The 16,339-nt window shown below is 43.0% G+C and overlaps 1 protein-coding gene across 5 annotated transcripts in view; it reads left to right on the plus strand.

Annotated features, from left to right (window-relative positions):
- The first annotated feature begins 701 nt into the window (after positions 1-701).
- LUC7L3 (LUC7 like 3 pre-mRNA splicing factor) overlaps positions 702-16,339 on the plus strand; it is a 34,951-nt gene continuing 19,313 nt past the window's right edge. For 4 of the 5 annotated variants that reach the window (XM_010386187.2, XM_010386186.2, XM_010386188.2 and 1 more), the window contains exon 1: positions 702-989. In XM_010386187.2, coding sequence (XP_010384489.1) covers positions 891-989 — 99 coding nt within the window. In that variant the 5' untranslated portion in view covers positions 702-890. The remainder of the gene's footprint in view (positions 990-16,339) is intronic. The other variant, XM_010386190.2, reaches the window with a different exon arrangement.

A 16,339-nucleotide genomic window follows, 5' to 3' on the forward strand; every position in this document is an offset into this window, starting at 1 on the left:
GGCTCACTGCAACCTCCGCCTCCCGGGTTCAAGTGATTCTCCTGCCTCAGCCTCCTGAGTAGTTGGGATTACAGGGATGCGCCACCACACCAAGCTAATTTTGTATTTTTAGTAGAGACGGGGTTTCTCCATGTTGGTCAGGCTGATCTTGAACTCCCGACCTCAGGTGATCCGCCCGCTTCGGCCTTCCAAAGTGCTGGGATTACAGGCGTGAGCCACCGCACCTGGCCTACCGGATCAATATCTTTTTTAAAAATTCCGCACCGGGAGGAATTTGATGTAGGACTGAATCCCCATATTTTAGAAGCCGCCTTGTCTCTTCTTGCCTCGATTTCCCATCCTGTTAATCAGGAGACTCAGGGTGGGAGGACAAAGCCAGGTGCAAGAGGCGCGAGCTCAGCGCCTAGGAAAACGGAGTCGGAAGCCGGAATCTTCAGTTTCCCACGCTGCATGAGGCACCATGTGCACCACGTGGACTAAAGGAGACACTGTCTTCTCCATTTTGAAGCGGTGTCCAGGCTTCAAGACCCAGGTTCCAATTTCTCACTGTTAAGAAGCTCGGGAAAACTGGGCACTCGGGGAAGTGCGCGGGCAGAGGTTACCTGGCCCCACAGCCTCTAGGCAGGGGCGGAGTCCGGACCCGGCCTCCGCGGGCCCCACCCCCGGACGGCGGAAGCCGAGCCCGCCTTCTCCGCCCAGGCCTGGGCGTGTCCCGCAGGCGCACGGCATGCTGGGAAGGCGTCCGCGCGGCGGCCATTTTGTCTTGTCGGCTCCTGTGTATAGGAGGGTTTTCGGCCTGAGAGCGGGCCGAGGAGATTGGCGACGGTGTCGCCCGTGTTTTCGTTGGCGGGTGCCTGGGCTGGTGGGAACAGCCGCCCGAAGGAAGCACCATGATTTCGGCCGCGCAGTTGTTGGATGAGTTAATGGGCCGGGACCGAAACCTAGCCCCGGACGAGAAGCGCAGCAACGTGCGGTGGGACCACGAGAGCGTAAGTCCCGCGGGCCTTGGGCCTGAGGCCGGGCTCCGTGGGGGAGGGGAGCGGGCGCGGGCTGTGGCCCGCCGGGCCGCGGCGCAATGTGGGTCCAGGGCCGCACCGGGGTCGAGCGTCTGATCCGGTACCCAGGGAGCCAGGAGGGAGGATGGCCCAGGAGGGAGGATGGTGTCCGGACCCGGGGGTGGGGGTGATTTGGTTTTGTTGTTCTAGTATCAAGGGAGTCCAGGAGAACCCTTGGCAGAATTGAAAAGCACCTTGATGAGGCGGGGAAACGCGGGAAAGAAGGATAGCAGCATCTTATTAAATCTAGCGGCTGCGAGGTTTCACCTCATTGTGAAATAGGGAGAAGGGCACATTCGTCTGTAGTTTGGGTTGAACGTCGTATTTAGACTGAAATTTCTGACTAGGATTCATGGTAAAAATCGTGGCGGTATTTTATTTCAATAATTACAGCAAGATGCTTATACGGGGAGATAGAAATGTAAAAGCAGTAGTTTACTTGTTAGGGGTTACCGTGATGATTTACAAATATTGTTCGTTAAGAGTATTCTAGTAAGTCCCTTATAGAGGCAGCTGTCAAGGTTTTTGCTAAAACATCAAACTCATTTGATGCCCTTAGCCCTGTGAGTAAAGGTAAATATTATAATCCCAGTTTCACTGGTGAGACTTAAAAAGGCTCACCCAAAGTCTTGGCAACTGAGGAAACTAATCTTTGTAGTTAGCTTTCCACAATCCTGTGAAACTGTTTCTCTGCGCATACTGTAACATTTTAAGTATTTTGATCATGCAGTGTAATGTTTACTTTAGGTCTTACCTGGAGAATAGATACAGAATTTAATTTTACTTTGCGGTTATAATCTAACATGCTAATTTTAAAACAATTGCTAATCAAAGTATGAAGGAATCGTTCAGGTAATGCATGCTTCTTTAGAAAACTGTTTCCTTACTCTTTTTAAACGTAGGCTTTGGTGAAGGTAAAAAAATTTCTTTTTTGCAGTGTAAGAAAGCAAGTTGGTGCTAGATGACTTCTTTTAGTACCTTAAGAAAGAGTAAGTTTGGCTCAAGTTGTGTTGGGGTGCTACCTGATTCCAAAGTAGTATGAAACATTCTTAGAGTAGAATTTATTGTTTTTAAGAGGTGGGTTTTTTGTTTTTGTTTTTAACATGTAGGCTTCCCCCCCCCCCAACACCCACCCACCATTTGTCACAGTAGGAGACTAAGGAACTGCTTATCTTGACCATCTTTTGTAGGCTTCTTTGTTACAGCGAAGTAACTTAAAAAAAATTTTTTTTTAACTACCTAACTCTAACCTTTCAGTCTAAACTTTGCAAAGGTGTTAGGAATAACGCTCAAAATCCTAAGGAAGGTAAAAAAAAACCAAAACATTACGGCGATTCAGCTGATATGCAATAGGATATTTGTGTATTTTGAATTCAAGAGAAAAATGTTTTCCATTGCACTGCTTAGCAGTTGGAGCAGCCTTGTATCTCTGAGCCCTTGGCTTTGAACACACATTTTAGAGAAACTGTTTTCTTTCCCGAGGTAATTTGTTGCCAGATTGCATTGTATGTGATGGGTTTATGACTCTGCAATGATGAGGCCCTCAGAATAGCAATTTAGGTTTTATGTCATCTCAGCCATAATCTGCTTTGCTTTCAGTTTTAGTACTTTTCACTAATTTTAACTTTCAGTGTTTGTTACTAAATTATTTAATGCCTTAATGACAAATTGCACTTCATTCTAGATTGAAGGATTTCAAATCAGTTACTGGCATTTCAGATTCGTATCTGCAGGGAAAATGTTGGTAGTGTTGACCAAAAACAAAGCACATGGTCTCATCTAAATAAGTGGAATTATTGTGTAATAAAGCTGGGGAAGCTGTTGATATCGTTTCCGGGTCATCTGCATATTCTTGTACTGTTGGCTGTTAGTGCTAAACCTGCAGGGATGGGCAAACCCATTATATGCTGAAAAGGATTCACTATCACTATAGTCTGATATTTTAACATATTTTTGCATTCCTATTACATCTGGAAATTTTTCTTGGCCATACTTGCATTAAATGGAAGAAGCCATTTCAGCTGGATTGGGTCCTTGTTTTTTCTTTGGAATAGAGATCAATACCAAAATAAGGAAAGGAAGCAACCATTTATTAAAATGACAGTTGCCGAGGCATCTGTAGGTATTTAACAGTCAAAATGGTGACTTTACCTTAGTGTTAAAAGTAGTCCCTAGATAGCTGTATTTGACCTGTGGAATTTGTTTTGAATGCAGATTTCTGTACTTCAATCCCTTGAACTCCCCTTCCCAGGGAGTCTGATTCAACAGTCTTGGGGAAGGGTCCCAGTATCTGCATTTTTTAAAATGGCTCCTCTTAGGCATTCTAAAGTTTGTGACCTACTGTTTTCTGACCCATCCTGATTAGTCCTGGGCTTTTAATTGTGCGTATCTGCACAATTAAATCTTAATTGGTATTAATTTGGTGGTAGATTCTACTACTGTACTTTTTTCTTCTTTTCATGATGAGTGATACGTGAACAAGCAGCACTTGCGAAGCTCAGTTTCAAGTGAAGGATGCATCTGTGATGCAAAATCATCGACCATTTATTTGTAATGGTGTGTATGTAACCTTCACCAAGGTGTTTTACTAGGGCTAGTGCTTTTACAGGCATTTCCAACTTTGTAGATTGCTACCTCTGGATCTGAGAAACTCTTCAACTAAAGTCAAATCGACTTTGATACTGTTTCATGGATTCATTGGTACACCCTCCCACCGTGTGTGTTTGTATTTTGCAATTGTTTGAGATTATTGTTTTGGTTTTTTGCACTAAGCAGTTGCTTGGTTAATCCTAAACAACTACAGTGATGAGGAAAGCATGTGATTGTAACTAACTGCCTAGGGTGAGTACCTTTCAGTGAGGGTTTAATTTCAGTGTTTGCCAGAGAAGGCACTAGTAGCCATATTATCAGAAGATTGTAAGTAAATTGTAAAGTCTGATCTGGAGCTTTTGTTATTTTTTATGTAGCAAGACAGAAATTTTGTAGTTCAAATTGAGGTTTTTATGTTCTAGATCTGGACCTGAAAATGAAATTACTTAATTTTGTTAACACTGATTCTAATCTCTGAAATGAGTTTTCTTCCATTTATCAAACTGAAGCCTACCCTCCCTTCCATGAAGGTTTAACATGAAGGTTTAATAATTTATGAAGGAAATTGAACTCAGTATTCTTTTCTGAAATCTTTGGAATGTTACAGATACTGTCATTGACACTGAAAAGTTGTTTAGAAGAGGAAAAACAGCTAAGGCTTCTGTCCACATTTTTTACTTGTATACTTTTTGCTTTAAAAATGTTCAGAATTTGGGAGTGAAAATTGAAAGCAAAAAAATAGTAATTGTAATGCATGATGGCATCTATTAATATGTATTTTACTAGTTTTCATTCAGAGTCACCAAAATGTTCATAGTAACTTTACTATGTTACAATGGAGTAAGATAGAAAAGTAAGTATTTTCTACCCCGCCCCCCCCCCTTTTTTTTTTTGAGACAGAGGCTCTCTCTGTCACCCAGGCTGAAGTGTAGTGGCACGATCTTGGCTCGCTACAACCTCCATCTCCTGGCCTCAGCGTGCCGAGTAACTGGGATTGCAGGCGTGTGCCACCACACATGGCTAATTTTTGTATTTTTAGCAGACAGGGTTTCACCACGTTGGCCAGACTGGTCTCAAACTGCTGACCTCAAGTGATCTGCCTGCCTCAGTCTCCCAAAGTGCTGAGGTTACAGGCGTGAGCCACCGTGCCCGCCTGGCATTTCCTACCTTACTGCATAGTAACATAGTAAGTGTTGGCTTCTCAGAATTGCCAGCAGTCCATGTGTTATATGTGTGTGTAATTGCTGTTTGCTTTTCTTCCCAAAACATACAGAATTAGAGTGAATAGTATAATATAATGAACTCCCCACGTACCCATACCCAATTCAATAATATTAGCACATGGTCAATATTATTTCCTCTGTATCCCTTCCATTATTTTGAAGCAATTCTGTATTTCAACCTTAAATCCATCATTGTTTATCTGTAAAATATAAGGACTTTAAAAAAAAACACAGCCGAACGGGCATGGTGGCTCACACCTGTAATCTCAACATTGGGAGGCCAAGGCAGGCGGATCACTTGAGGCCAGGAGTTCGAGACTAGCCTGGGCAACATGGTGAAACCCTGTCTCTACTAAAAAATAAAAAAAAAAATTAGCTGGGCGAAGTGGTGCATGCTTGTAATCCCAGCTACTCTGGAGGTTGAGGGGGGAGGATCCTTTCAACCCAGGAGGCAGAGGTTGCAGTGAGCTGAGATGGTACTACCACAGTCCAGCCTGGGCAACAGAGTGACACTCTGTCTCAAAAAAGAAATAGAATAAAATAACCACAATACCATAATCACACTGAAAATAATAGTAAGGTATTTACTAAATCTTTGGTTGCTTTAGGAAAATGTGTGCTTGTGTGTCTGTCATTATATATGTTATTAGACTTGATTTCCTCACAAAAGGAGAAGGTAGCTTAAGTTTGTAACTTTGACTTTTTCCTAGTTCTTCGTTTTATGAAATATTTTCTCTTCTTCCCGCCCCCCCCCCCCATGGAGTCTTGCTCTGTTGCCCAGGCTGGAGTGCAGTGGTGTGATCTCATCTCCCTGCAACCTCCACCTCCCGGGTTCAAGCGGTTCTCCTGCCTTGGCCTCCAGAGTAGGTGGAATTACAGGTGCATGCCACCGTGCCTGGCTAATTTTTGTATTGTAGAGATGGGGTTTCACCATGTTTGCCAGGCTGGTCTTGAACCCCTGACAACAAGTGATCCTCCCTAGGCCTCCCAAAGTGCTGGGATTACAGGCGTGAGCCACCGTGCCCAGTCCTTCTCTTCATTTCTTACTAGTAGGTTAGGAACATTGTTGTATTCATTTATCCAATGAAAAAGTATTGCTCTGCTGGGCGCAGTGGCTCACGTCTGTAATCCTAGCGCTTTGTGAAGCTGAGGCGGGTGTATCACCTGAGGTCAGGAGTTTGAGACCAGCCTGGCCAACATGGTGAAACCCCGTCTCTACTGAAAATACAAAAATTAGCCAGGCATGGTGGCGCACGCCTGTAATCCCAGCTACTTGGGAGGCTGAGGAAGGAGAATAGCTTGAACCTGGGAGGTGGAGGTTGCAGTGAGCCGAGATTGTGCCACTGCACTCCAGCCTGCGCGACAGGAGCAAGACTCCATTTCAAAAAAATAAATGTTTTGCCCTTAGGTAGATAACAGCAGGATAGTACAGGTACAGCACTTGGTCCTAAAGAGCCATCAGGTATTGGTGACAGGAAGGAGTAAATGCACTTTTTTTTTCCCAGTAGGGATTATTCCAATTGCATGTAAATGCATTTCCATAACAATATGATAAATGCCACCACTGGGAAAAGTAAAATTGACCCTTGAACAACACGGGTTTGAGTTGAGTGTATTCACTTTATACGTGGATTTTTTTCAATAAATATATTGGAAAATTTTTTGGAGATTTGCAACAATTTGAAAAAACTTGAAGACAAATCACATAGCCTAGAAATATTTTTTTAAATTTAAGAAAGGATAAGTGCATCACAAATACATAAAATAGATGTATATACTAGTTTATTATTTTCATACCACAAAATACATACTAATCATAAAAAGTTAAACTTTATGAAAACTTATGCACACAGTACATGGTGCCACTAGCCGTCGAGAGAAAGTAAAGATTAAGTAATAACTGTACAAAATTAACTATAGTACATACTGTAATACTGTAATAATTTCGTAGCCACCTGTTGCTGTTACAGTGAGCTCAAGTGTTGCCAGGATCCACTTAAAATGCTCTGTGACCTGTGACTCTTAATAATCTCTGCATGAGCAATTGGTGTCTATAGTAAATTGCATATCACAGTAAAAAAATGATCCCTTGGTTCTTGTATATTTTCATTATGTTTATTGCAATACTATATAAACTTTTGTTGTTTTGTTCTTTGTTGTTGTTTTTGAGACAGTCTTGCTTTTGTCACCCAGGCTGGGGTGCAGTGGTGCCATCTCAGCTCACTGCAACCTTTGCTTCCCAGGTTCAAGCAGTTCTCATGCCTCAGCCTCCCAAGTAGCTGGGATTACAGGCGTATACCACCATGTCTGGCTAAGTTTTGTATTTTTAGAGATCAGGTTTTGTCATGTTGGCCAGGCTGGGCTCGAACTCCAGGCCTTAAGTGATCCACCGACGTGCTGGAATTAGAGGTGTGAGGCACAGCCCCTGGCCTATGTACCATACCATAAACTTTTGAATAATGCCCTGAGACCCATACGAGTGCAGCTAGTGACATTGGAAGTGCTCCCAAGAAGCAGAAAAGTCATGACAATACAATAAGTTAAATTGCTTTATATGTACAGTAGACTGAGATCTGCACCTGGGGTTGCTGGCATTTTAGGCAATTCATCTTTTGTGTACAGATGACCTAAACTTAGGGTATTGATAAATGTAGCACTGTAAATGTGTTTTCACATTTTTTTCTCTAGCTTACTTGTAGTTATTTTTTTCCCTAAACATTCTACAATGCACATCTCTAGCTTACTTTATTGTAGGAATACAGTATATACCCAGGCATGGTGGCTCACGTCTGTAATCCCAGCACTTTAGGAGGCTGAGGTGGGCAGATCACTTGAGGTCAGGAGTTGGAGACCAGCCTGGCCAACATGGTGAAACCCTGTCTCTACTAAAAATACAAAAATTAACCAGGAGTTGTGGCTGGTGCCTGTAATCCCAACTACTCTGGAGGCTGAGGCAGGAGAATTGCTTGAACCCGGGAGGCGGAGGTTGCAGTGAGCTGAGATCACGCCACTGCGCTCTAGCCTGGTTGACAGAGCGAGACTTTGTCTCAAAAAAAAAAAAAAGAATACAGTATATAGTATATAATTTACAACATATGTGTTAACCAACTGTTAATGTTATCATAACGCTTCCAGTCCAGTTGTAGGCTATTAAGTTTTGGGGGAGTTAGGGTCAGTAACTCTCTCAGTTGTTATAAAGGAATACCTGAGGCTGGATAATTTATAAAGAAAAGAGGTTTATTTAGTTCAGTTCCACAGGCTGTACAAGAAACATGATGGCTGGTACCTATCTGGTGAGGGCCCCAGACTGCTTCCACTGATGGCAGAAGGGGAGCCAACATGTGCGTTATGGCTAGGAGTGCCAGACTCTGTTCAACAACCAATTTTCCAGTCAACTAAGAATGGGAATTCACTGCCACAAGAATGTTTTTTTGGGACCAAACAAACCATATCCAAACCATAGCAGTGACCCTAGCCCCCTGAGTTCAAAGGTCAACTGTACAGTGCACACAGGAAAGGAGTGCATAACCCAGACTGGGATGGATACTCAGGAAAGTCCTCTCAGACAAAGTGGTCTTTAAATACAGTTACGTAAAAGTTTGGTAGGAATTAGCCTGAGGGAGAGGAGAGAGAAGACACCTTACCAGCCTGAAGGAAGAACTGGAGAAAAATCAGTGAATTTGGCAAATTATAAATAGTATTGTAGTGTGTTTGTTTTTGTTGGGTGGGGGAGTGTAGATAGGTAGGCAAGAACTTGATTTTAAGTAGTTTTTATAAGCCTTGTTTAGAGTTTATTACATTGGGAAATAACTGAAGGCTTCTAAGCAGAAGAGAGATGATGACTAACTGGCTGCTGTAGAAGATTGATTGAAATTTTACTAGAAGTTTGTGTAGGCAATAAATAGTGAATCATGCCTGCAAAGGTATATGTAATAAAATTAAAGGCATGGAAATGAATATGTGGTCATGATATAGCTGAAACATAAAACTATATGTTATCAGGGACATCATTTTTGTTATAAATTCTTTTATTAAAAATTATCTCTTTGGGGGTTTATCTTTAATACAATGAATTGAACTCTTAGCTAGAAAGAAAATATTTACTTATGGAATTAAACTGTTAACATTAAGGCAGAAGTAACAAAAGACTACAGCGTGAAGGGTTGTTTTTTTGAAACGGCCTTGTTCTGTTGTCCAGGCTGGAGTGCAGTGGCGTGATACCAGCTCACTGCAATCCTCCACCTCCCAGGTTCAAGCGATTCTTGTGCCTCAGTCTCCTGAGTAGTTGGAATTACAGGCATGTGCCACCATGCTTGGCTAATTTTTTTTTTTTTTTTTTTTTTTTTTTTGAGACGGAGTCTCGCTCTGTCGCCTAGGCTGGAGTGCAGTGGCCGGATCTCGGCTCACTGCAAGTTCTGCCTCCTGGGTTTACGCCATTCTCCTGCCTCAGCCTCCCGAGTAGCTGGGACTACAGGCGCCCGCCACCTTGCCCGGCTAGTTTTTTTGTATTTTTTTAGTAGAGAGAGGTTTTCACCGTGTTAGCCAGGATGGTCTCGATCTCCTGACCTCGTGATCTGCACGTCTCGGCCTCCCAAAGTGCTGGGATTAGAAGCTTGAGCCACTGCGCCTGGCTGCTTGGCTAATTTTTGTATTTTTAGTAGAGATGGCGTTTTGCCATTTTGGCCAGGCTGGTCTCGAACTCCTGGCTTCAAGTGATCTGCCTGCCTCAGCCTCCCAGAGTGCTAGGATTGCAGGCATGAGCCACTGCACCTGGCTCATGTTCCTTTTTTTTAGCCAATAAAATTTCCAGGTATTCCTGGATTTTAAATTAATCAGTATTTGTGTATATGTGACATTTGAAGTATTCCAGTAATATGTCCTGTTTCAGAATACAGTAAGTCTTCATTTAACGTTGTTAATGGCTTCTTGGAAACTGTGACTTCAGTTGAAATGACATATAACAAAAGTTTTACCATAGATTAGTTAATATAAAGAAGAGTTAGGTTTCTATGGCACATTTCTGGTTACAAAAACATAACTAAAAAGACCCAAAACATTTCTGACATCAAACATTGAGATAAATTTGAGTTATACATACATTTAAGAAAGATGAATAAAAGCGAGATAATTACCTAGTTTTTGGTGAATCAGTGAGTGATGGCAGTTGTGGTGGTGGGTTAAGTCAAAGAATAAATGTTTACAACTTGAACATTGTCAGAAGCACCTCCTACCGCCATTCAGTTCCAACACAATAATAAATTTGGTAAACTCACCGACCACTTTTGGACTACGCTGTTTATTGTCATGCATTTGTGTGATTATCATATGCTTTACAAGCTTTTATTTTACAATAATTTGTATTCGTTCCTTTCCAGCCTCCTTATTCCAGTTCAGGGTGGTGGGTGGCCAGAGCTGATCCCGGCTGCCCAGGATGCAAGGCAGGAACTAACCCTGGACAAGATGCCCTCCCGTCACAGGGCATACTCACACACTCACATTCACCTAGACTGGGACTTAGCCATGCCATTTCACCTACTGTGCATAGCTTTGGGATGTGGAAGGAAACCAGAGTACTGGGAGAAAACCCATACAGACATGGGGAGAACTTGCAGACTCCTACACAGTTAGCCCCAACTAGGAATCATTTTTTTTTTCCTCATCACATTATTCAAGGACTTACTGTATATAGTAATTAGGATTGGCTATTTAGATTTTTAAAATTTAAGTCCCTGTCAGTTTTACTGTTTCCAACATGAGTTGTGTTGCCAGTATTTAGATAATCAGCATAGATACTGAATATAAATACATTTTATATATTTTTTTGGGGGGGGTGCGGGGAGACAGTGTCTGGCTGTGTCACCCAGGCTGGAGCACAGTGGCACAATCTCGGCTCACTGCAACCTCAACCTCCTGGGCTCGAGCAGTCCTGCCAACCCAGCCTCCCGAGTAGTTGGGACTAGAGGCCCGCACCACCCCCAGCTCATTTTTTTATATTGGTGGAGATGGAGTCTTGCCACGTTGCCTGGGCTGGTTTCGAACTCCTGAGCTTAAGCCGTCCACCTGCCTCAGCCTCCCAAAGTGCTGAGATTACAGGTGTGAGCCACCACTTCCAGTCTATTATCTTTATGATAAGCAGTTTAACAAAAATAGTGCAGACAGGCCAGGAGTTCGAGGTCAACCATGGCAAAATCCTATATCTACTAAAAATACAAAAATTAGCCAGGCATGGTGGCAGTTGCCCATAATCCCAGCTTGAGAGACTGAGGCACGAGAATTGCTTGAGCCTGGGAGGTAGAGGTGGTGAGCCGAGATCGAACCACTGCACTCCAACCTGGGCGACAGTAAGACTCTGTCTCCGAAAAAAAAAAAAAGACTTAAAAATTGTGCAGAGGGCATTGAAAATATTTGATTAGCTCAAGGGAGAATTGTATTGCTTAGTGTTGGATCTAAGTAGATACAGAAAGACAAAAATCATTAAGATGTCCTTAATGGGCTTGGTGCTGTGGCTCATGCCTGTAATCCCAGCACTTTGGGAGGCTGAGGTGGGCGGATCACTTGAGGTCAGGAGTTCGAGACCAGCCTGGCCAACATGGCTTAACCCCATCTACTAAAAATACAAAAATTAACCAGACGTTGTGGTATGCTCCTGTAATCCCAGCTCCTCGGGAGGCTGAGGCAGGAGAATTGCTTGAACCTGGGAGGCGGAGGTTGCATTGAGCCAAGATCGCGCCACTGCACTCCAGCCTGGGCAAGAGAATGAGGCTGTGTCTCAAAAAAATAACAATAAAGCTGTTGATGAGATTGAACACTTCTTGTCACTAGTGTTGCCTTAAATCTGTTAAGAGGATAAGTCACGATTATGTAGGTATTTAGAGAGTTTGCATGGGTATTAATCTGTAATAAGCATTTGTGTCTTTTAGGGATTACTATTAAATGAAAAATGCTAGTATTCCAAAACTTGAGCAGTTGTCATGATTATATCCAAAAGTAAGATAAGAATTCTCTGGGTTTATTCTTTTTTTGAGATGGTCTGTCTATAGTGGTGCAATCTCAGCTCGCTGCAGCCTCTCCCTCCTGGGTTCAAGTGATTCTCCCACTTCAGCCTCCCAAGTAGCTGGGATTACAGGCACTCGCCATCATGCCTGGCCAATTTTTCTATTTTTGTAGAGACCGGGTTTCACCATGTTGGCCAGTCTGGTCTTGAACTCCTGACTTCAGGTGATCCACCCGCCTCCGGCTCCCAAAGTGCTGGGATTACAGGCCTGAGCCACCACAGCTGGCCTCTCTGGGTTTATTCTTACTACCATTATTGATGACTTTATTTGAAGCACCCAAATATGTTCTTCCCGTTTTTTCGAATCCCTTGTTAATATTTTTAGTTAAAATCAGACTCTGGGGAGAGTTAAAAAAAGCAGTCCACGTAGCTAGTTTATTGCATAGAGTAACAAATAATTTTGATGTACCATTAAATGGTAAAGCAGGAGAGTTGAAGTGGAAGGAACACTCAGAACTGGATTGGGGAAATGGATTCTAGTTTGGATTCTGTAGATATAGCTGGATGCCGTCAGGGAAAGTCACGTGGTCTCTAGTGGGGTGATTGGACTTGATTAGGTAGCTCCTGGTTAGCCCACAGACAGGCATGTATTATTTGTTCTACACAGTGCCTAAAAACATGTAAAATAAAAATCTGCAGTGGACAGATCTATGGTAGGTCTATGGAAACCTACCCCCAAAGTCTGAGAGGCCAAAGAAAGAGGTTGACAAATCCAGTTTCTTGGAGACATGTAATAGGAACCTACGAACAGAAGTCAGGTCTGTCTCGGGCAGCTGCTGGTGGCAAGACAAGATGACATCTCCCCAGACCCCCAGGGCTTATATACCATAGGGCAAGGGTACCTGTGCTTCAGAAGGCATGTGTAGGATAATTACTTATGGGCAAGATTTATGTTAAGTACGCAATCATCAAACTTGTTTTGACCTAAGGGCAGGATTTTCAGTAAGTACATGTTCTTAACACAGGGAGCGGTAGATAAAATAGAAATCTTAGGGGCATTCCTGGAATTGGAGTTAATCGGAAGTCAGCCTGGCGATTTAACACCCAAGATGGAGTTGCTTTAGCTTTTATGTAGGCCAACACCTTTTTCTTTCAGTTTAGCAAATGTATACAGTTTAATCTTTACAGCCCCACTATAAGAAATTTATTACCAGGCCGGGCGCGGTGGCTCCTGTAATCCCAGCACTTTGGGAGGCCGAGACGGGCGGATTGCGAGGTCAGGAGATCGAGACCATCCTGGCTAACACGGTGAAACCCCGTCTCTACTAAAAAATACAAAAAAAACTAGCCGGGCGAGGTGGTGGCGCCTGTAGTCCCAGCTACTTGGAGGCTGAGGCAGGAGAATGGCGTGAACCCGGGAGGCGGAGCTTGCAGTGAGCTGAGAACCGGCCACTGCACTCCAGCCTGGGCGACAGAGCGAGACTCCTTCTCAAAAAAAAAAAAAAAGAAAAAAAGAAATTTATTACCTCCTTTTTTATTTGTGTCTCGCTCTTTCACCCAGGCTGAAGTTCAGTGGCATGATCACCACTCACTGCAGCCTCAACCTCCTGGACTCAAATGACCCTTCCACCTTAGCCACCCAAGTAGCTGGAACCACAGGTGTCACCACAGGTGACACCATACCTGGCTAATTGTTTTCTTTTTCTTTCTTTTTTTTTTTTTTCCAGAGACAAGGTCTCACTATGTTGCCCAGGCTAGGCTCAAATGATTCTGCTTTGGCCTCCCAAAGTGCTGGGATTACAGGCATAAGCCATTGGGCCTAGCCTATCTCCTTTTTTTAATACTGTGAAGAAACCAGGGCAGAATTACGACCCCTGGTTCTTTTTCTTTTTTTTCTTTCTTTTTTTTGAGACGGAGTCTCGCTCTGTCGCCCAGGCTGGAGTGCAGTGGCCGGATCTCAGCTCACTGCAAGCTCTGCCTCCCGGGTTCACACCATTCTCCTGCCTCAGCCTCCGAGTAGCTGGAACTACAGGCGCCACCACCTCGCCCGGCTAGTTTTTTGTGTTTTTTAGTAGAGACGAGGTTTCACCGTGTTAGCCAGGATGGTCTCGATCTCCTGACCTCGTGATCCGCCCGTCTCGGCCTCCCAAAGTGCTGGGATTACAGGCTTGAGCCACCGCACCCGGCCTTTTTTTTTCTTTTTTTTAAAGACAGGTTATGTTCTGTCACCCTAGCTGGAGTGCAGCGGTGTGATCACAGCACACTGCCATTTCCACCTCCGAGGCTCAAGCAGTCCTCCCATCTCAGCCTCCCAAAGTGCTGGGATTACAGACATGAGCCACCACGCCCCATCAGGTACCCCGGTTCTTCAGCAGATAAGCAGATTTAAACTGTGCCATGTTGCAGTGTACCTATTTCACATGCTTCGAGAGTCAGGCGGGACTGTAGAGATGTGTCTATTTGTTTTTGTTTTAATGGTGAACCTGTCTGAGGATCATAGACATTGTGTCTTGCCTAGCTTAAACTTATGGAACACTTAAATTGGTCATGAGGCCGTTAGAAGTCCTATTGAAAACAATAAAATTAATCTTTAAATAGAATCATCTCCAAAACCCTAGAATATATTACTGTAAAGATGGGAAATAGAAATGAAATGTTTATAAGTAAAGATTAAAGTCACAATAATAGTAAAACTTTCTTTTTTTTTTTTTTTTTGAGGCGGAGTCTAGCTCTATCGCCCAGGCTAGAGTGCAGTGGTGTGATCTTGGTTCACTGCAAGCTCCGCCCCCCACCCGTTCACACCATTCTCCTGCCTCAGCCTCCTGAGTATCTGGGACTACAGGTGCCCACCACCGTGCTCAGCTAATTTGTTGTATTTTTAGTAGAGACAGAGTTTCACCGTGTTAGCCAGGATGGTCTCAATCTCCTAACCTCGTGATCCTCTCGTCTCAGCCTCCAGAAGTGCTGGAATTACAGGCGGGAGCCACCATGCCTGGCCAATTCATAGTAAAACTTTCATGTCTGTGAGGATGGCACACAAAATTTAGTTTTTGAATTATTTTATAACCATATAGTTTATGGCTATAAATTATAGCAGATTTTGGCAATAACTTTTACTAAATATAGTTATGTGAAATTTTTGGGTCTTCAAGGTTAATATAATTGAAAGGTTAGGTCACAGTAAAAGTGGCATAATGGTTGCAATATCGTCCCTCCCCCAAATGAAAGAAATTCTCAAAGAAATCTTTTTAAAAATTGAGCATTGGCCTTGGTATTTTGTTGTGATGCACTTAAAGTGAACTCAAAGTTGAACAAAATGGATGTTTTGAGGTCAGGAGTTCGAGACCAGCCTACAACATGGTGAAACCCTGTCTGTACTAAAAATACAAAAACTAGCTGGCCATGGTGGCACATACCTGTAATTCCAGCTACTTTGGAGGCTGAGGCAGAAGAAGTGCTTGAACCTGAGAGGCAGAGTTTGCAGTGGGCTGAAATGGCGCCACTGCACTCCAGCCTGGGCAACAGAGTAAGACTGTGTTTCAAAAAATTATATAATGATAATCCACCTGGTACCTAGTAACAGTGAAGTTTTGTGTGAAGGAAAGGTGATATTTTGGAATTTTGATTTACATGGTTTGTAGTATTATAAAATTAAATTCAGGATAGAGCAGTTTTGGAATATATCTGAAGGAGTTACAGAAGTACCAGTGGGAGAGAATTAAACATTGGTTTTATGTTAATAGTTTTCCCCCATACCGTGGGAACCCACAAAGAGTCTACTGTGTTGGCATGTATGAAAATATCCAGTGGCCAGGAGCAGTGGCTCATGCCTGTAACCCCAACACTTTGGGAGGCGGAGGTGGGAGAATTGCTTGGAACCAGGAGTTTGAGACCAACCTGGGCAATGTAGCAAGACTCCATCTTTCCAAATGTTTTTAAAAATTTGCCAGGCATGGTGCTTGCACCTGTAGTTGTAGTTACTTGGGAGGCTGGTGTGTTAAGGATCTTCTAAGCAAAAAGATGGAGCCGAATTGCTTTAAATGAGTGTTATCTGTGATTTAGACGTTTATTTCCAAATCCTAATTTGTAAGTAGGCCCTAATCTACGAAAGAGTTGAAATGATAAGAATAGTGTAAGAGTTTTTAAAAATATAAAAATTGCCCTTTATTTTGGGATATCTTTCCCATATTTGTTTTTGCTACTGAGGGGTCAGCAGGTGATGATTAAAAATAGATAATAGAAAATACTAGTAATACAAGTACTGCATATTTTTTCCTCTATGGAAATTCAGGAGTCTGAAAGTCACTAATTTACCTAATATGATTCAACAAATGAAATTTTTTTTTTTTTTTTTTTTTTTTTTTTTTTTTTTTTTTGAGACGGAGTCTTGCTCTGCCACCCAGGCTGGAGTGCAGTGGCCGGATCTCAGCTCACTGCAAGCTCCGCCTCCCGGGTTTACGCCGTTCTCCTGCCTCAGC

The sequence above is a fragment of the Rhinopithecus roxellana genome, chromosome 19 (genome assembly GCF_007565055.1).
Source record: "Rhinopithecus roxellana isolate Shanxi Qingling chromosome 19, ASM756505v1, whole genome shotgun sequence".
In the NCBI taxonomy this organism is placed as follows: Eukaryota; Metazoa; Chordata; class Mammalia; order Primates; family Cercopithecidae; genus Rhinopithecus; species Rhinopithecus roxellana.